The sequence below is a fragment of the Erpetoichthys calabaricus genome, chromosome 18 (genome assembly GCF_900747795.2).
Source record: "Erpetoichthys calabaricus chromosome 18, fErpCal1.3, whole genome shotgun sequence".
Taxonomy (NCBI): Eukaryota; Metazoa; Chordata; class Cladistia; order Polypteriformes; family Polypteridae; genus Erpetoichthys; species Erpetoichthys calabaricus.
The window spans coordinates 19,493,481-19,515,356 of NC_041411.2; the positions used below are offsets into that span (position 1 = coordinate 19,493,481).

The 21,876-nt window shown below is 41.9% G+C and overlaps 2 protein-coding genes across 3 annotated transcripts in view; both read right to left on the reverse strand.

The window, feature by feature from the left end:
• Positions 1-21,876, reverse strand: part of ypel1 (yippee-like 1) — a 1,016,165-nt gene that overhangs the window by 288,159 nt on the left and 706,130 nt on the right. The gene's annotated exons all lie outside the window — the stretch shown is intronic.
• si:dkey-215k6.1 (transmembrane protein 132C) overlaps positions 1-21,876 on the reverse strand; it is a 410,128-nt gene that overhangs the window by 100,088 nt on the left and 288,164 nt on the right. For both annotated transcript variants that reach the window (XM_028823992.2, XM_028823994.2), the window contains exon 4: positions 7,563-7,749. In XM_028823992.2, coding sequence (XP_028679825.1) covers positions 7,563-7,749 — 187 coding nt within the window. The remainder of the gene's footprint in view (positions 1-7,562; positions 7,750-21,876) is intronic.

Consider the following 21,876-nt stretch of genomic DNA (forward strand, 5'->3'; position numbering starts at 1 on the left):
TTGGCTCCGGCAGACCCCCGTGACCCTGTGTTTGGATTCAGCGGGTTGGAAAATGGATGGATGGATGGATTTTGCATGGTAGAGTTTTAACTTGTACTTCTAGATGTAGCGACGAACTGAGTTAACTGACAATGGTTTTCTGAAGTATTCCTGAGCCCACGTGGTAATATCCTTTACAGAATGATGTCTGTTTTTAATGCAGTGCCGTCTCAGGGATCGAAGGTCATGGGCATCCAGTGTTGGTATTCGGCCTTGCCGCTTACGTACAGAGATTTCTCCAGATTCTCTTTTGATGATATTATGGACAGTAGATGATGATATCCCTAGATTCCTTGCAATTGTACGTTGAGAAACATTGTTCTTAAACTGCTGGACTATTTGCCCACACAGTTGTTCACAAAGTGGTGAACCTCGCCCCATCCTTGCTTGTGAACGACTGAGCCTTTTGGGGATGCTCCTTTTATACCCAATCATGACAAACACCTGTTTCCAGTTAACCTGTTCACCTGTGGAATGTTCAAAACAGGTGTTTTTTGAACATTCCTCAACTTTCCCAGTCTTGTGTTCCCCTGTCCCAGCTTTTTTGGAACGTGTTGCTGGCATGAAATTCAAAAGGAGTGAAGATTTTCAAAACAACAATAAAGTTTATCAGTTTGAACATTCGATATCTTGTCTTCGTAGTGTATTCAATTGAATATAGGTTGAAAAGGATTTGCAAATCATTGTATTCGGTTTTTATTTACGTTTTAAACAACGTCCCAACTTCACTGGAATTGGGGTTGTACTACCACTACTGCTGCAGCCAGAGGCACATCCTCAAAGAAGGGCACAAACACACGGGTGAGCTCCTCTGACCAGGGGACAGGCAAGTGTCCGGTGTTGCTCTCGAGACACAGGCCACATATGCAGGGTGGTTTTTATTTTCAATTTACAACTAGAAAAATGGCTAAAGCCAAAACCACACAAATGGACAAAATGAAATATTAAAGGATTACAGTGCATGTGCAGCTGAAGTTACAATCAAATCATATTTTTGCATGTTAAACACACAAAATAAAAAATAACGTAGGTAATTTTTTACAAACAGATTTCTAAGCTCAGCAGCAGCCCAACATTCGATTGCTCATACTATAAGCACTGCTGTGGTTTAACCCGAGCTGATATCTCTCAATATAAACATTTAGGCCGTCGCCTGTCTAACAGTCTACAATCCAATCTAAGGTGGCATGTTTATGTTTTAAAAGAGCACATGGATGTGAGCGCAGATTTACCTTTTAATTACATTCCATTCCATCTTCCAGGTGCTCACTCAACAGACACCACAGGCATTTTAATTTCCTTCTCTGTCAATTCACATTAGGCAGCTTGCACTTCCGTGTTTCTGGTAAAATCACAGTCCACTCCTTTACCAGGGTCTAGCATGCAGTAACCAAGCAGGACTCCACAGCCCTGGGGTCGCTGCACAGAAAGTCGGGTATCCAGGACTTTGTTTTTGTTTCACACAATTCAGAACTCTTAGTTCTTCTGGTAAGACATTGGCAAGAAACATGCAGTATAGCCTAAATAAAGCAACTGGAAAAACAAATTACGACAAACCTTCCTGAAAAGAAGAGCCATCTCATATATTGCTGTTTTACAGGACATTAGAAAAATATGAATATCAACCTGAAAGCACAATCTGTGCATTCTGTGTCACAACAGTCAGGTGTGAAGTCCACTATTTGTTCCTAATAAGACAAAGAAATCTCTAAAATGAAACATACAGCTGCCTCCGTTAATGCTAGTTAAACTGACAACAGTGCTTCTGGTTTAGACCGTAAGTAAAGCAGTACGCTACGGAGAAATAAACAGGAAACAAAAACACCACTGGCACTAAAATAAAATGGTGACAGCACTTCTCTTTACTTAATACTCTACAGTAAATAGTCCACCAGACCAGGTTGGTCACAAACACTTAGCACATAACGACTGCTTGCAATTATGTGCACTGAATATGGAGATGTTCTGTGGCCTTTGCAGAGGAACTATTCCCACAGGGGCTGCACTCACAGTTTAACTTTAAACACTGTATGGCCTCTTTTTGTGCGACAGACTGAGAACATAAAGTAGTGAAGGGAGACCAGGAATCCCATCCACCCCCACTGTTTCAATTGGCTGACAAATATCTCGGCCAAAGTCACTGAATCCAACCCATTACTCACATTAGTTTGCCCTAAAGTTTAGTAAAGCAGCGTCTATGAAAAACGTTAGTTTTAAAAAAACTTTCATAGCAATTCCAAACTGAACGTCGAGTTCTCCTTTAACCCTTTATTGTAGTAAACAGCCCTGCTGTCAAATCTCTCTGGCGTTCTGCATGTTATTGTGGCCTCGATAGCCTGTTGTGCTCTTACAGTCCCTCCTGTTGAATTACGTGTAATAATTCTACAAAGGTCACCAGAATGTAGCGTATGTGTGTCTCTGCACATTGCCTTGTTACATCACTTCTTACACACTCACTCATTCCCACCAATCGTCCCACTTCCGTACATCACAGTACATTTAACATGCACATACGGTCGACCGGTCGCATGGTTTAGCTCTTATTCAACCAAACACTAGGATGGCCAACACAAATGGTCTAAGTGATTTTCCACTGAGGAATGATTGTTGGTCCCAGAGAATTTTATACACAACAATCTATCAAGTTTACAGAGAATAGTGCAATAAACAAACATCCATGAATGAGGATGGACACAGCTTGTTGTTGGTGAGAGAGGTCAGAGGTGAATGAACAGACTCATTTAACCTAACAGAGAGGCCAGAAACACTCGCATAAATACAACAGTGGTATGCACATGAGCATGTTCTGCACGCACAGTACTTTGGAGAGGCAGCAGTAGAATACACAGGTTCTTCTGTCAGCTACAAACAGCAAGATGAGGTTACAGTGGGAACATATTTACAAAAAATGGGTGAATGAGAACTGGAAGAAGGTCACCTGGTCTGATGAACTCCTTGCAACATACAAGTGGTAGAGTGAGAACTTGGTGAGTACATCAAGAATTCTTGGGGGTGTTTTCTTGGCACACATTAGGCCTCTTAGCACCAAGTGATCATCTTGTAGTCCCCCAGTGTACCTCAGCCTTGTTGCTGACCATGCGTCTCCCTCAGTGGTTACACTTTGCTCTTTTTCAAATGGATACTCCAGCAGGTTAATGACCACATCACAGAGATTTTCCACAAACTAGACTCTGATTACTTTATGCCAGTTGACTGCAGAGCCCCCAGATCTCAGTCCAGTTGAGCCTGTCAAGGATGAAATGATACGTGAGGTTCACAGCCCAAGTATGTGGCCAAAAATCTGCAGGATCAAATTCCTTAAGTGATGTTTTCAGTACTCCATTCCTCAAAGAATTCAGGGTGTTCTAAGTGCAAAAGGGGGTCCTACACAGCGCTAATACAGTGGACTCTGTCAGACGGTGTCAGATTTCCAGTCAGTCCACATCCTCATGTCAGCCATAACAGATTGGGGCTGCTCTTTCTACTGACATGTTTACTGTTAGTGTGATGACTAATTTTGCTCAAATGGAAGAATTCTAATAATGCACCCTCCATACCTCAATGGGAAAAAAATATATATTATTACAAAAATGTACATTTTCATTCTATGGAACTGAGCAGAGGGTCTACAGAATCTGGTAAGAATTCCTTAATATTCTTCTGAAGTAAGTGTCTTTGGCTCCTGCCAATGTCTCGGTTCAACTCCAGTTGTTGTAATCCATATGATGGCTCTCTAAAGGGCGCCGGGTGGGGTTTTTAATGCTGTTGAAGATTAATGAATCTTAACACTTTCTATGATTTACCATTTGATTATATTTTAGATTGGAATTCCTCACCTTTTTTCATAGCAGTGTGTGCGCATGACTGTGATGATATACTGTAACTCGTCTGTTGTAATTCATACTTTTAGAAATAATGTGTAAAAAACAAATGGATTTTTATCTCTGTTGGTAAACACAGTGGTGTATCCCAAAAAGCACAATTTAGATTAAAATTGCCATCATGTGTTGCACCAAAGCTTTAATTACATGTCATCTGGTGCCAGAGACTGGGCCGTACTGAGTTAGGTTTACAAAATGTTCACTTGGCTGCTCACTACGTGGTATTTACACAGGGCATCAAAATGCATGTCTACTGGTATTACACCAGGGGAACCAAAGACGCCAGCAGGAATGGCAGTGGGACCTGCAAGTAATTACACTATTTTACTGAGAAGGCTTAATAAGCATTTGTAATCTTCTGGTCTTTAAAGTGTAAATTAGTTCTGATTTGTATTTTTACCATTCAAAGCTAGCTAATTATACAATGTTTGAGCTTTCAAATTAGGCTCTTGTAGAAAATCATTATAAGCAGTATGCTCTGATGCCAGGTATAATTATAAAATTACATAAACAGATGCATTCCTTAAGACACAATGTCCCTCGTACTGTATATGCTGCACAAGTCCGTTTAATCCAAGCTAAATTGGCAAGTGTAAAATGTGGCAAGTGTGGTATACCCTGTAACTTTAAAGACAGCCTGAAAACTTGAATAACTCCAAAATAAACAGACTGCAAGGCCAATCACACCGTGCCAAGGTCCAAAGGGTCTGAATACTTCCTCTATGGATTGGATTGTACCCTTTTCTGTCTTTAAGTACCCATGAAAATGACTACCCGTGGTCACTCCAAAGAGCCTCGAGATGGTACAAGATTGTATTTCATTATGCTCCATTGTATGGCTTACTGGGAAAGGAACCCATGGTTTCTGCTCAGATAAACTACTGTTCTATACTCGGCTGGCCTTTTATTTCTACTTCTACAGAAGAAAACCTAAACTAATGCTGGCTATAGGCATGTGACAGCTGTCAGGACAGGCCCAAAAAAGAACTCTGAATTTCAGGGCCACACACAAACCCAGTGTCAACTATGCAAACTACTTTTCCTTTTAACGCTTTACACTGTACGCTCCCAAGGTAGCCACAGTAAGTGAGATACAGTGGGATGGTTAAATACTACTTGAACCAATCACAAGTCTACGATACCCACAGCACCAATGGAAATAATGGTCAGGAAATGCTGGTGGAAAGTTTCTAGTACATTTTCCAGTGCAGCTTATGTGAAGTCCATTTTTACAATATATTGATGTACGGTAGTAATTTGTGGCATATTTACAAGCAATAGGCCTAGAAAGGGAATACAAAGGAGCCATGAAGCTTAGTGTTTATATCTCAGAGAATTCTATGCAACATATAGTCCCGTGTGAAAGTACTGGAATGGCAAGGCCAAGTCATTTGTTTTTGTTAAATGCTGAAGCCATTTGGGTTTGAGATAAAAAGATGAATGTGAATCCAGAATTTTGGGTTTTATTTCCTGGTGTTGACAACGAGATGCGCTAAAGAACATTGAACATCACAGCTTTTCTAGCAAACCACTCAATTTTTAGGTAAGCAAATGTATAGGAACACATAGTCTTAAAGTAAGTAACACTTAATTTTTGGTCGGTGGCATATCATATACACTACTAGCAGTTACTGCATCACGCCTGCCACTCACCTACATCACCAAATGGTTGCTTTCATCTTTTGTTTTGCTCTTCCAGGCTGTTACCACAGCGCCTTTCGGTTTCAGGGTTTTTCCCCTTTATTCTCTGCTTCTGGGAGACTTGCCGGTCTTAAACTCTCCACTTTTCCCCCAGTGAAGTCCTTTGCTGAGTTGGCAGTGTTTTACATCATTGTCTTGGTACATGATGAAGTTGCTCCCAATTAGTTTGGATACATTTCTCTGTAAACTGGCAGACAGAATGTTTCTGTAGACGTCTGAAGTCATTGTCCTGCTGTCATCATGAGTTACCTTATCAATTAGTGTGCCTGATCAAGAAACAGCCATACAAGCCCAAGCCATAGCCATGACACTACTTCTACCGTGCTTGACAGGTAAGTGTGTATGTTTTGGACCATGAGCAGATCAAGACTTTCTCAACACTATGGCCTTTCTATCAGTTTAATGGAGGTTAACGTTGACCTCATCTGTCCATAAAAGTTTATTCAAGAACTTTTGGGGCTCAGCTGGCTTTCCGCTTCTTATTACTGATGAGTGGTTTGCATCTTGTGGTTTGGACTCCATACTTGTGCTCTTTTCTTTGAACAGTGGAGGTTGTTGTTGATGTCATCGACTGTTGCCTTTGGCTTTTTCTCCACACCTTTCACAATGTTTCTGTCATCAACTGTTGTTGTTTTCTTTGGCCGACCCTCTTGATGTCTGTGATGCCTCTTGATGTCTGTTAATCTGTTCATGGGTGGTTTCTTTCTTTTTCAGAACATTCCAAATTGTTGTCTTGGATATGCCAAGTGTTTCTGCAATTTCTCAGACTGATTTTGTCTCTTTTCTCAGCTTCAGAATGGCTGGCTTTTCTCCCGTCAACAGCTCTTTGGTCTTCATGTTGGTTTATGCTTTCTAACATCAAATGCAATCTTCACAGATAACAGCCATGTCTAAAACCAAGAGTGCTCATTTAGGGCTATTTACTGTTTACAGGACACACCTGGGGAATAAGAAACACTTCTCAGTCTCCGGTTCCTATACGTTTGCTTGCCAGCTGAAGGCTGTTGATTGGACAATTGAATGCTTCTGTTCTTCTGCAAAAATGTGCTCCTTTGCCTGTATGTGCAGGTAATTTTGTTTTCCAGATCCATTAGACAGACATCCTTCCTACTGGCAACATTTTCAATTAGTTGTCAACACACTTATGAGACTGCTTTGACTTCTTTCCTTAAGATAGCTGTCACCTTTTGTATGACATCATTGGTGCAAGTATTTGGTCAAGGTGAACCCACAGTCACTGACCACATGTGTGGCTACTCTCTGTCCTTCAGAACATAAAGAACTCCCACCATTCCTTTAGATTAACAGCGCTCTGGGCAGGCGCAGCTTTTCTGCATACCACTCTCCTACTGGTTCTTTTATTTTGTAAAACCAATTGAAACGCTTTGACCTCTTTGGAATGTCGGCCTAGTGAGGACCTAGTCAAGCTTCTGGTTTAACTCAAGGTCTCTTGTACAGCAAAAGGCAACGCCTGCTCAGTCCTACAGTGCACTGTAACTGACATCTTTTCATATTTGCTGTGAAGTAGCAAATCTCAAAATTCAAAGTATACTACGGAGATGACATGCAGAATACCAGCTTTTTTATTTGGCAAATGCAACACAGAGTGAAAGGCACAAACAGGCAAGCAAGCGAGACATTGCCACAGCGTCCTCCAAACTATGAAGTAGACACAAAAACAACATAGCATGCTGTACATTTAGATTTTAAACTTAAAGGTAACTCAAACATTTCAAATAAATCTTAGATGGCTTCTACCAAGGCACTCTGCATGCCCCACAAGCCAGAAGACGAGTTCACGGTCATTAGCTCCACTTTTTAATCTTCATCAAAATTACTAAAAGGCCACTGCAAAGATAATCATTTGATCAGGAATCTGCAGCGGATTCTGCAGTACTTGTCATTCTGCACAGTACTAAGATTGTGGTCGGCATTTCTTACCTCTGCAAGTGGCACGATACCAGTAAGGCTTTTCTGACTGGCATGGACCCAGGAGATCTTCTCGGCGGGGGCTGTATTTATTCCTTGGTACTCCACTTGCCACATGACTGGATGAGAGGATAACCCGTTGCTGAAGTTATCCACTTCAAACTCGATCTGCATGACTTCAAGAAATGGACCCTCCACCCTGGAAATACAAAAGTGACAGACCGTCAGTGTGGGTATAAGTACCAGTGGGTAAGGTGCACATGAATCCATGGTCTGAATCTGCTTACTCCACGACAGTTTTAGCCTTTCCAGCTGTATGTACAGCATAACAAGAAATGCAGCTACTGACATGGAAATATGTGTAGTTTTTATTTTCAGCCAAGTGAACCCATCTTTACTATGCCAAAGCATTTTTAACATTATGTCATATTCATTGTATCACTGATTTCTAGAAAATGAATCCTATAAAGGTGTGTGTTTTCAAGAAAACCAACGGACTTGTGGTTGACAGACCGACAGCGAGCCATTTACTCTTTAGGCGTACACCCAGCCCCTAGCAGCCCGCTTGTGCAGTTCAACTGATAGGGTCAATGGCTGAAGGTGTCGAGGGCCGTAGAGGTCAGGGAGACCCGGTCAGTCAGTGCACATGAGTAGCCATGCTTTTGCAACTGGACAGCCAGGGTTGTCTTAATTGGTTATTTGATAAAGGTCAACAGCTTGAAAGATGCATGGTCCAAAACATCTTCACACAAACAATGGTAGTGAAGCCTCCACCACTTCACGGATGCGCTTTTTCAATTAAAACACTTTCTCTTTCTCCATAATAATAATAATAATAATAATTCATTACATTTATAAAGTGCTTTTCTCAGTACTCAAAGCGCTATCCACACAGGGAGGAACTGGGAAGCGAACCCACAATCTTCCACAGTCTCCTTACTGCAAAGCAGCAGCGCTACCACTGTGCCACCTGTGAGGACACGACGCTCTAATCAAGCAAAACGCTGCAACACGGTGCCAAACGGCTGGAGTGGTTTATTCAGTTCAGACGTTAAGCAGTCCCCTCACTTGTTTGTTTGCTTGCTTATTCTAAATTGCTCTCCTGTCCGTGGGGATCAATTAGTTTGAGAGTACAAATCTGTAAATCAGCTCCTGCTTGTCACATAATCTGCAAGGCACAAAGATTTATTTAGTAGTTAATTCTCCATCACAAGCACTAGCTACAGTACAGCTTTGGCTCTGTGTGCAAGTCAACATAAACACGTTTCAGGTCACGAAGTTACAATCACAGCGTTCGACATGCTGGAAACTCCTGACTGAGCACTGGGCCCTTTGTAGATTTTAGCTGTAGACCATTAGAAAGTAAACAGTAATCCCCACTACTATTCTGATCTTGAGCTGCTACTTTAAACAATATGCATTGATCTGAGTGATGGGCATTTCCTTGTTCCTTTTCTTTGAAGTTTCTTTTCCATCTTTACTCTTAAAATGTTTATATTCAATTCAAGAGCTCCTGCGCCTGGATGGCTGCTGCACCTGCACCCTGCAAACAATTCTGTTCTCGGTTTCTCATTTCATCTTCCCATTCAAATTCAGACATCAGCATGCATAAGCAGTTCAGGTTTGCCATTGAATCTACTGGCACATCATGGGACTGGGGGCAGAAGACCTGAATTATTGGTGCAGATCAAATATGCAATATGCAGATATGTTAGGTTGGCAAGCAGGGGCCAAGTGCCATGTCTACGCACACTGGAGTGCGTCTGTGGTGCACGGCCTCATACCCTTCAAACACTCAAAAAGCACAGGCAAACGCTGAGGGACTGCTCAGCAAATATCACTTGTATACCTCAAACAACAAATAATAGTTTATTAAAATCAAGAAATGAGGTCATCAAAAAATATGATTTTTCAAATATACAAACGCAAAGTCAAGCAGCAGTTAAGACACTAAAGGGCTTGCTTGATGTTAGCTGAGGAGCTCCCACCACGTCTTCCTGCCCAGGCAGTCTAACCAGAGGAGCACTGCTGCAGTGGATCTAAAGGAAGAACTCGATACCTACCACCGACTGTGCCGAGTCTTCAAAAGCCCCTAAAAGATGGAATGATGTATGTGGGTAGTGTAAGGTGGATACAAGGTAAAGGGGCTTTTACAGATACCAACTCCCAATCTACAGTGCTGCTGTGCACCACCACACCCTGCTGTTCCCGCTGCAATGGCTTTGGCGGCCACATCAAATGCACACCAGTGAAATGTACACAGAGGGTTTACGGACGAGTGTTTTCAGAGTTACTGATAGCTGATGTTATTACAGAAGATACACACACTGCACAACACAATGTCGGCAGAGCAGGGGAGTTATAATGTCAATTAGTGAAAAGTACTAAAGAGAGAAATGTGGGCTACCATGGTCCAAGGACTGATGAGACCAGAAAGATAAAAGACTTTTGAAATGATCCTCTAAAACAGCTTGCATAAAGGGAGCTAAAGAGCAAAGGATCAATGTGAGGGACACATAGAAAGCATGAGAAGTACATGAGGTCAGTACACTTCAGAATGGTTTAAAGAAGAAAATTAGGTTAGGTTAAGAGCGACACATATGACTCCATGTAAGTGGCTGCCGATACACACTGTGTTGCACTTCAGGGATGGTCATCTGTTGTTAAAGTGCCGATAAACTACTGAAGCCCTGTATGTTCCAAGAGTCTCTGCTCGCCGCCACATGCCACTGCAATCTAAACAGCACACTGCTAGTCACTGATGGCCGTCCTGGTTCCATTTCAGCCTTTCTGCAGCCCAGTAATTTCGAAAAGCGCATGTCAGCACCCGCGGAATAGCTGTAAAGCTGTTTCACACATGACCGAATATGAAAAGGCATTACAGAAATATAAAGTTCTAGATTTTCTTCATTCATTACACTTCGTTCTTTTGATATTTTACAGACTACTGAGTATCTATGCAGAAGCAAGTACCAACAAAGAGCCTGCGGCTATAAATGTGTCAGGTTAGGAATGATTTGAAGTAAGGTAAAATATTCTCCACTAGCGCAGTGTGCTGCTTCAAAGGACTTCATGGGGAATACAGACGCTCCTATTGGGAGAGCAAAGTGCTGGGCCTGCACAAAGACGTCTTTATTTAAAGACAAAAAATTGCTCTATCATAAGCAGCCCTCTGAATAATAACAGCCACAAAGACCCAAGAGCACCTGAGCAACTCTCCCCTTATTTGTATTGGTACAGTTTGTGGTGGGTGCCATGTTTTGATGTTGGCCATACTGCATCTTGAAGAAGTCACAGATTTGGAATTGTTCTGCTGTGGGGATCAGTGCCCTGTGTGTGTGCATTCATGCCAGTCAATGTAAGGCATCACATAAAAAGGCCAGCCAGGGTCAGGCCATACTTGCCATCACAGCTATCACTGTTTTCTGTTGGTGGCACAGTGGGTAGGCCTGCTGGTCAGACGTTAAAAAGAATGTACAGTGGGTCCTTTTCAGCTCCATGGGAGCAGATTAGTTTTGGGGGTTTGAGAACTAGGAAAAAGGGAAGTGTTGTGTTAATTGGGACAGGGAAAAGGAAATCTATACTGTTGGTTAGGAGACGGCATAAAAAGAGCGTTCTGTTACACAACCGTGAGTCTCAGGTGTGTAGATGAATGAAGGAGATGCAGATTGCAAATGTTAATGTTGGCAGGCGCCAATCAGAATTTGATTTGTGTGTTTTTGGTTTCTCGTCACATTCTTGGCAACATAACAGAAAAAATATCCAACCTCTGTACATGTCAGTAAAGCTCTGTTCACACCTACAGGATTCCATAATCGAGTCCTTCATTGTTTCAGCTCGCTGTGATGCACATTTTATGAGATTCCCTGTCTGCTTACAAAAATAGTTTGAAAGAATGCTATTTTATGGCATACATATTAACATTCTCCACAGAGTAAGAGGTATAAATTATGGTAAGCATGGTTTGGCAAAAATATTGCTATCAGATCTGTTTTGAAATTGACTATAACCTCCAGCCTGCATCCCTGTGGGCAACACCAAGTGTATCAAATAAGCTTTTAGCCTTTCCGTCCTGTGACTCGGAGATAGATATTCTACTGAGTGCCGGCTTCATTTCAGATTACACATTTGAACAATAGCCTTGCTCGTGTAAAAGTGAAATCCGGAACAGGATACTGAAATTCCCTGTTGTTCATCAAGTGCTGTTTACATGGCTAGGTATTTTTTTTTGTTTCTACTTAAATCTGAAATGTAGTACAATATTATGGAAAGGGTCTCATTTTCAGCTTTGATTTTTAGATTTACAAATTAAGAAAGACAGAACAGTTGTAATTTATATCTTAAAATTTAAAATGACAAGAATAATGATAGAAGATCACCCAGAACACAATAGATTGGAAATCTAATCCGTCTAATTGTGACTCAGATCTGCTCACTAACCTAACACTTGGCCTGCCAACTGTGCAGACGTGCGGCAAAGGCAGAGGGAACCAGGGTGCAGTCAGGGAGCTAACTGCTGGGCCACTGTGCTGCGCCAATGTCACCTTCTGTGCCACTCTGTCCTGTTCTCCACCCAGAACAGTAAGAAAAAAAGACAGATTTGGGTCAAAGCAGGGTGCAGCAGGAAAACAGATGTCACTGATTAAGTAAAGAAAAAGTTTGTGATCTAGGAGATCAGAGCTTTGTGGAGGGGCAGCAGAGCAGGCCGCAGTATAAAAACTCAAAGCCATGCAGTATGTATTAGGTGACATGAGCGGACAGAACTGTACCACTGGCACTGGTATCGACACCGCCTGCAAGGCTCCTTACCTGTCAGCAGACGCCATAACTCAACAAATTACACACAGATACATGTAGACACGCAGAAGTTATGGGGGGGTGCAATGACAAAAATAGCTTGTCTTTCCTTTTCTGTGTCAAACAGACAGAATTCAAACCCACCGCGTCATTAATACATAAACCAAATTGACTTTAAATAACAGTTTGTGCACCACTGCTTCCACAAACGCAGTCATCCAGACTTTAAATGACTTCCTAGACTAAAGTGGCTAGTCAATTTGTGATTTCTTTGGCACAAAGTGCCATCAAAACATAGTCTGTTAGACCACAGTGCCATTTTAAAAAATGAAGTAAGCACCATTAAATCAGTAGATTAGAAGGGGTGACTGGCAAAAGTGAAGACTACAAAAAAAGGAAGAGTCTTTACAGAACTAATAAGGAAAATGTCTAAGTGAGACTAAGCTGGCGATTGTTTGACAAAATCAGAATCTTATCAAACTTAAAACAATCAGTTGTTGGCTAAGATTACTATTTAGCAGGTATGCAGAAGAAATCATCTGACTACCACAATGTAAGGGTCTTCCTCACTTCTGTTACTGTGTAATTCTGCTAACAAAAGTAAAAATGTGTTTACGAGACCCCTGGTCTTCAGTTTACAAATGTGGAAGGAGCATCTGGATGGAATCACAAGACCAAGCAAGATACTCAGATTACAAACACAAGGCAAGTAGACATTTGGATTTATAAACTGGTGGAAACTGACAAAATTGTCATGAAAGATGTAGCTGTGAAAACGAGGCAGATCCGCTAAGGACACGACTAACACCTGGGGACAGGCCATGGAGTCTAAACAGAATGTAACTGTCAGAAGATGCGTGTCACTCATTAAGCCTGCAGACAAACTGTTTATTTATTTTATATACTACCGTGCTTTACAAATTTAAATGTCACCCGCTTCAATAATTTATAATGTCTGCACTTTGCCCACCACAGCGTGATCCCAGCATCAACTTGAATCTGCGACTCCATGCTGATCACCTCAGCTGCACTAATAAAGGAGTGCACTTTTAGCCCAGAGAGAGCTCATTGGCCTCCTTCAAAGCAAGATGATGACATGACTATTGTGAAAGAAGCAATAGACTCGCTCCTTAAGTCATCGTCATCCTCTCCTCTCCCTCAGTATCTGTGGCTAAGGCTTGAGTCCTTCTATGGCTGCTACACCAGGTTGATGTTGGTCCTTCTTAGACTCAAACTGTCGAACTCAAAGGGGGATTACCTTAGCACTTTACCGTTACATACTGGAGCCATAGTAGATTAGTGTGAATGTGTTTTCTTATTTGCGATTTCAAGTAAAAGCCCTTAGACCAACAGGCCACACTGCTTAGTGAACCAAATCATCTTTGTCTGTGCAAGGACACCCAACGGACATTGTGGAGTAGATATATAACATACAGTAGGTGCTTGTCTGGGATTTGAGTGGCTGTCAGAGATACCAGAGCTTTTGTATTATGTAACGTGTACCGTTTGTACAGCACACTCTGGCTGTTGAAAGTCAGAAGAAACGAGGAGTGTAGACCACGGTCTTGAAATAAAGCCCGGGTATGGATCTGTGCACTGTGGCCTCTGCAGCTGTACCACTGCTTTGTTTAAGAGAAGGTCCATCATAGGACGAAGCACTCACTACCCCTGTATGAAACTACGATGGACGACAGTCTTTGTATTGTTTGTTTAACTGACACACTGCTAATGCCTGCAGAATGTGCGTCTCCAAACAGTGCGTCTCTGTGTGGGCTGTTTAGTGCAAAGCACTTCGCCGCTCAGGTCAGGCCGCAATTGTTAGATTCGACCTAAACATCATGAGAATACCAGTGGAATGTCCAATGTCCCTCAAGGGTTTGGCTCTAAGACGTTCTTTATCCTCGTCCTCCGCAATACAGGGGTATCCTTAAATGATCTGCTCTGACTGAGTCCTCCTTCCTGACCAAAATTCTTGTGGACAATTTCAAAAACAAGTGGATATGTCTAAATGTAACCTTACACAAATGAGGTTGCTCTCGGTCCTCTTCTAGTATTTTCTGTTTGTGTACGATTGCTTATTCTAATTTGGAGCTTGGTGTCTCGTGTATGAAAACACTACCTGATCTTTAATGTGTGACTTTCGCTTGTTCCCAGTGGTACTAACTGGACCTTTTGCTGTGCTATTCTTTCTTTTGTGCATGTTGAACTGTTTTTGAAGCACTTTGAGCACAAGAAAGAGCAATATAAATTAAATATATTATTACTATTATTATTAAACTGTAAAGTCATGAAGGTAGCATGAAGCAGACACACATGGTCCCATTAAGTCTGAATAGTAAAAGTACCAACCACTCTTTGCCCTTTGCTTTCCCTCACAGCCTTCATGCCTTTTATTTCAATACGAGTAAATAAAGATGTGGTGAAGGACACTACTTCTTTCTAACCAAAGTACCCTTCCTCTCAGCGAACAAACACATTATTCAGGTTTACAAGATGTAGCTTAAGGGCCTACTGTGGGGGGCACTGAAAGGTCCTCATACACTTGCAGCTAGGAAGCAGTGATTCAAGGATAGTAAAACTTGTTTGAATGTCACAGTCCTGTCAACATGATGGATGTACTGATTAACATTTAAAATGAACACTCTGGTCTTTGTGCACAGTCCAAAAAAATTAAGTCACATAAAATGACAGCAAGTACGAAGACATGAGAGACCCACTGATAAGCAAGGCCACCGCCAGTTGCAGTGTATTCACCAGTGTTAGTGACGCTCTGAGGTGGGTCTGCGAGACGCCTCCCAGTGGAGTGGCCCCCAGGTGACAGCTACTGCAGGAACACCCCTAACAGATCACGTCTCCTCTAGCAATGAGTGGATGCCAGGCCTCTCACAGACATGTCTTCCTTTAAAATCGTGAAGGGCTCCTTTCAAACTAAGCTGTCCCTGTTTTTCCATTGATTTCCTCAACTGTTATCAATTCAGCCTGAGAAGGAGGCAGAACAAATTCATTTTTATACATTGCTCAGCATTATCACAGCTATTTTACAGATGTTTTCGTGTTTAATACTACAACATTCTTTTTCATGGATTATTTTAAATTGATATTTCACAGTCATGTAAAGTCAAATGTCTTATTAAGATGAAATCCTGTCTGTTAGTGTCAGAATAAATTTTGGTTGCTTACTCCATGTTTGCCACTTATAAGGGGTCTTAAAAATGGGAGGCATTTCTTTAAATACTTCAGATAGGCAAATGCAACTCTGAAAAAGCAGAATTCAACAAGGACTTCTTACAATTCCATCGTCCATTCAAGTATTAAACTTTGGTTTCAGTTTGAAGGTAGGAACTAACTTTAGTGGGATGGCGGTCCTTCACACGGTTAGTCAGTCACCCAACAACTTGCCTGCCCTTCATGGAGACGAGGACCCTGGGCAGACATGCCAACTCCATACCAGCAGTGCCCACTGGGATTTGAGTGCGGCCCTCTGTGGCTGTGCAGTAGCAGCAGCTCCAACCTCTGTGTTGGCTTTTCTACAAGTCTGCAGACGTAGTGATTACATTATTGCTGTTAAACATCTCGTTTGCTATTATCACGGTGTTATACGAGCTCCAGAGGAAGAAATGCTCTACTCTGTAGAAGTGTACACACGGGCCTAGTCATTTCACTAGGATTATCTCTCAATGTTAACACGTGCAGAACACGCGGTTAACAAGACCAGTCTTAGTGGAATGGGAGTCAGACTACAAGTGCACGGTGACATCTCTCATTACTGTTTGGCAGTGTTTGACAACATCTGTGCAATTAAGTGTCTGGCGACATACGGCACTAATGATTTAAATTTATACTTAGTATTGTTCCACATGCTCACAACCTGGAAAGGTAAGGCTGCATAAGGTAACTTAATAACGGGTCCATCAAATACAGAATACATCATTTATTTCAAATAAACTTGTGCCATGGACAGTGGTAGGCAAAATCCCAAAGGGAAGAGGGGGACATCAGACATCACTGTGTTACTGTTGATAACAAACTAAGTCAGCATAATAAAGTAAAAAAAAAATAGAGTGAAGAAAGAAAAAACTATAAGGAAATGTGTAGCCATCAAGCTGGTAAGTGGGCCAAATTGTTATACGAATACTTCACAAGGCCCTGCCAGCGACACTGCATTTGAACTTGCGTCCCGAGAGTGTGTACCCCTTTAAGAAGCTTGTCTGAACTCCGGACAACGACACGCACAGCATAGCCATGCAGAGCTTAGCGCCGCTGCTTTAGAGGTATAGCTGGTATGGTGTTTCGCCAAGCAGACCCTTCCTTCCCACACCTCAAAAAGGTGCACTTTCATTGACTGATGACCCCTGATGTGACCGAGATGCCCAGTGCTCTTCCTGCCTTGATGTTGTAGGGCTGGCTGCAGCATCCTGTAATTTTATACTGGAGTAATTAGGTAAGAAAAGTAATGAAAACAGTTGAGACTAACTGGACAGCATGTGCTTAAAGTCACACAGAGGTTTACTTCTCATCAGCCATCTGCATACTAGTGGTTCACCTTGAGTGTAAATGACAGGTGCTAAAGGAAGATGCCATTTGTTGTTGTTGGTCAATGCTAAACTTACAGGACAGTTCTTTATTTAAGTGCCAGATTCCAATTTACGCAAGTCCAGACATCTGTATATCTCTCAGAGCTAATTAAGAAATTCATTTGTAAAGTGTAATGCCTGCTTCTGTTCACTCATTACTCAGTATGGTTCTCATTAATATGCATGTACATTTCATCATTTATTTTGACTATTTTATGATAAGGTTAACATTTCACAGGGTGGTGTACCAATGCCAATACCAACATCGACAGCTCTCAGCAGCATTAGGCTAAGCGAGCTGCTTTTGGTTGAGTGTGTCAGTGCAGTCGTCATCTGTACAGGCACCACTGCTCTAAGGACTTCTCGTCTGAACTTTACCTCGAGCGGGTGGTGGAGATGGCGCAGAATACTAAAGGCCCCCTCCTGCCTTCTACTCCGGGCGTGTACACCGTTTGCTGCCTTACAAAAAAGAACATCATAATTAAAGACCTCCGCCATTCCACATATGGTACACGGTATACTGTCTCTCTATACTTACTTAATGGTCTTAATTGTTTATCCATTCGTCCAAACCTGCTTATTCAGAGCAGGGTCATGGAGCAGTGGAGCCTCGGCAGGAAAATTCCCTGGACAGGGTGCCAGGCCATTGCGGGAGGAAGTTTGTTTCTTTATTTTGATATTGTCAACTGTCCCAAGGAGATATGCAAGTAAGACTTTCATTGTGCTATATTCACTATGTACTGTGTAAGTTTGACTTGACGTGAAGAAAGGTGAACTACTAGGACGTCACAACGAAAGAGGGAAACAAAATCTGGTTGTGGGCCAGAAGAAGTGCTGCTTGTCTCGCCAAACAGTCTGACGCCCCTTTGGTTTGGAAAATTTGTTTTCATTGTGTTCACTGGCAAACAACCTCTTTTCTGGAATTAGATGATGATTTGTTACCTCCCTCAATATCAATCTAAACATTAAAGTGTGTTTTCACCCACGGATCCATACTGAAGTCACACACAGAACAATACCGCAGTGTATTGCTCTTAGTAGCAGGGGGGACTTGAATCCACATTTGGTATTTCATGGCTTTGTGACTTACACCTGCTTTGCCAGGTTAGCCTGTGCCTTCCTTGTAAACACAAAAAAATGTCAGTATAACTTGTTAAATATTCATTTTATTAGTAAAGATCCCTTTCAGGTTTACAGTCACATGTACAGAACACAATGACATTGTAGTTTGCATGTCTGATATGTGTCCAGTTCATGGCCAGCAAGTCCTAAGTGAAACACGGGCCGCACACTTGGACACCTCCTTACTTTATAGAGTTCTTATATAAAACCTTGCTACTTTATGGAAGTTTTTTGTAATATCTGTTTATACCCCTGGCTTGATAAATTTGCTTGTTTTTAACTCTTCTAATTTTTAGAACACCACTGAGACCTGTACAGGCCGCAGGAGTCCACTGGGGATCATCAGAGGTAGAGCATGTCCACTGCATTTTTTAGTCTTCCTAAGCAAATACCAGGCTGAGTCACTGGTGGCTTTATTTTACTTTATTTTAAATTTTATTTTTTTAATACACGTGTATCTGCTGTTTACCTACAACCATGCTTTTGTTTCAGAGGAAAGCCATCTTTTGCACAGTAGTGATGTTGATGTCCACTGTTTTTCAATCAGTCCATCAAATGGACTTATCAGAATTCTTCTCTTCCTGGTGTTCTCAGTACTGGGAGACTTTATTTAAATGGTTGAACTGTATGGTTAGTTTGACACCGAATTGAGAAATGTGTACTAAGTGTGGCATTATATACTGTAAAATCACTTTTAAAACAATCTATTCCTTGGACACCGATTTTCTCTCAAGCTTCGGTTAGAAAATTCGATATGGAAGACTGCGTTGTGTGGAGACGTAGCTGGTGGTGATAATGCTGCATGCTAAAGTGGTGTTCCTAGCAAAGCACTTGTGAACACGTCTACTTCCAATTCTACAAGGCTAGTGTGGAAAACGTTACGTTCCATTAGCTAAAATGTAAGCACTAGTTAGAGGCTGGCTGGAACCAAACTGTCTGCGGCGACTTCATGTTTGAGGTCGAGAGATTTCATTGGGTGAAGTGGAATGTCGATTGGAATCAGACAAACACAACGAAGGGGTGGCTGTCAGTCAGTCAGAGAGTTGCCTACAGGGTAGATGAATGAATAAAGCTGCGTTATTTGTCAAAAACAGATGGCAATGTTTGCTTTGCTTTTACACATACAATAGACATCTCATCATCCGTATAGAAGAGGGAAAATGCAAGCAACAATCATTTATTATGAATAACTGCTAATCAGGAAAACAATTCAAAATCCTGAGGGATTCATACTTAAATTCCAAAATAAAAGCAAAACATTTGAATTGAAAACTTGTGTATACTCAGATAATCAAGTAATTATTGTTGTAAACACCAAATCCTTGGCATGAACTACAGTACGACATACAATACAATGAAGGCATGAATATTTACTGCTAATAATAATAAAAAACAAAAAACACTGAAGCCTAGAGACTGTGAATGGAGCAGCTGAAGATAGTTGGGCTTTACAGCGGTCCATGCACTTTCAAAACAGAGCCTGTGCCAACACCGCCGTGCACAAGTGAGGACCAGCATTTACCACCCACACTCACCCATGCATATGTGCTGAGAACGTGCAAACGCTGGTGCCGGGTCATGTGCATCTCCTGTACAATCATGGAAATGTCCAAATGGCTCAACAAAAGGGGTGCTTTGTGATGGTCCCATGCTACATCAAGGGTTGGTTCCCACTGGGATACGTGGCAGCTTCCTGTGACCCTGAACTGAATAGGTGGGTTAAGAAATGGAGGGGAACATAATGTGAAACACGTCTGCCAGCTAAACCAGGGGTAACGCCATCAGAGCCAAGTTATTTTAAAAATGTGTCCAGGCCCAGAGAGAGAGGATATATAAGTGTAAAAAGGCCCTCACATAACATGCGTTACAAACTGCAGTACTACAGTCACAAGTACAAGATGATCATCTTTTAAACTGGACAGGTTAACTGGCAGAATTACAAGGAATAAATTATAATTAAACCAGCTACTCAAACGTGAGGACTAGACGAGGTCACAATTCCATATTTAAAAGGCTCAAAGACGAACAAACACTCACACTTCTGGAAATGTTTACGTGGCACATGGTATGGCATTAGATAGTAGCAAATGCAAATGTCAGGGTCACTCTATTTACACCCCTCTTTTCCAAGGTAAGATGCACATTTATAAACCGTCCTTAGTGGAATTGACCGTCTCTGAGTGAAAGGGCACTGAAAAAGCTTTGTGTACCTTTTTATGTGTGAAAAACAAATAAACGAGTTAACCAGAATTCATTTCTGAGGATTCTTTTCAAGTCACAGTTTTAAAAGATGTATAAAAGAGCATTATAATGTAAAAGACAGGCCATTCTACTAGAGATGCTTTATGTAAGTTAACAGAAATGTTCAAATCAGCAGTACTGGCTGCGACAGGCAGAAACTGAAGACCATCTGTTCCAGTCTGTTCAAGCACGAGTTTATCAGGCTTATCAGGACTCGGCAACACAGAGAACATTTCTTCCTGCCATAAAAACAGTCAAAGGTTTGCTTTACATTTGTTATGCTTTATCATTTTCACATCCGTCAAGGGCAATGGATCGGTCCTTATGAAACGGAGAATTCTCAGAGCCCAGATTAACAGGAGTTCAGTTTTTTAGAATGTAAACTATAATACGCATTTACTGTGCACAATCTGTGACCACAATAAGTGAGCGTAATGAGGGGCAGTGACTCTGTTTCAGCATACTATAGCTGCTCTCCCTCTTTACACAGAGACACGTCTAATGTTGACTATTACCTTTTGTCTTCTGACCAAAGCCTGCACAAACTCATGTGCTGTCCTGGAAAAAGAGCCAAATGCTTATGTGCAGCTTATCTGCTAGGCCTCCTGACAGACTGCTGCTGTGGACTGTGACCAGCGTGTGGCGGAGGGGAGGACCAACGGCCTGACGTCACCCCCTCTCTGCACTCTTGTGCTGCTCAGGCAGGAGGTCTACAGACACCACTCATATGGACGCCTGCTTTAAATGATGTTGTACGTCCCAATAAGGCTACTCAGCCAGATGGTAAGGTGACACTTTAAATATCCGCGTGAGCGACAAGACATATGACCGCCTCCAGTCAATGTGTATCCATACACTTGTGCAGAGGCCGAGCACTTGGCGCTTGGGTTGATCGCAAACTTGAATCATTCAATACATCTTGCCTGTTTCTGTCACACAAAGACTTTGCAAGACATGTTGGGTTGAAGACCCAGGAGTAGGAGTCAGCCTGCCCCGCACGTTATTACTGAACCTTTTTTGATAAAGATTTAATATTCAGCTTCTGTCTGATCATTGACAAGCATCTGAACTGCTTTGCCTGGAGTGACTTTTAAAGTGAAACATAACAACGTTCTACTTTGAAATATGTACAGGACTGCCTAAGAGGGTCTGTACTACAGTTCCAGGCAAGGCTGACATATAATTAGGATGTACTGTCACTTCAACCTAATAACACTTGCTAATTCTGTCACTTCTTAAACGGTTATGTGAATAAGAATTTAAAAGCAGATTAACGAACAATTAGGATTTGCTTGTAATGGAGATCTGTGGTGCAACATATGCTCACAACAGAACACCCAGGCAGTTCTCATTAACGGGGTAGCCAGCAACAAAAGTGAAGACAGATGAAAGAAGGACAAGAAAAAGAGCAACTGCACAAGCAAGAAAGAAAAAATGCATGGGAGAGCCACACACAGGAGGTTTAAGAGCAGATGTGGACAGTGGATCGCTGAAGACAGGGAAGGCTGGACCTAAGATTTACAGTACAGGTGGTCACAGAGTAGGCACGCCTGTCTTGTAATGTCTGGCCAGCTCTTCACTTAGGTGTGCTT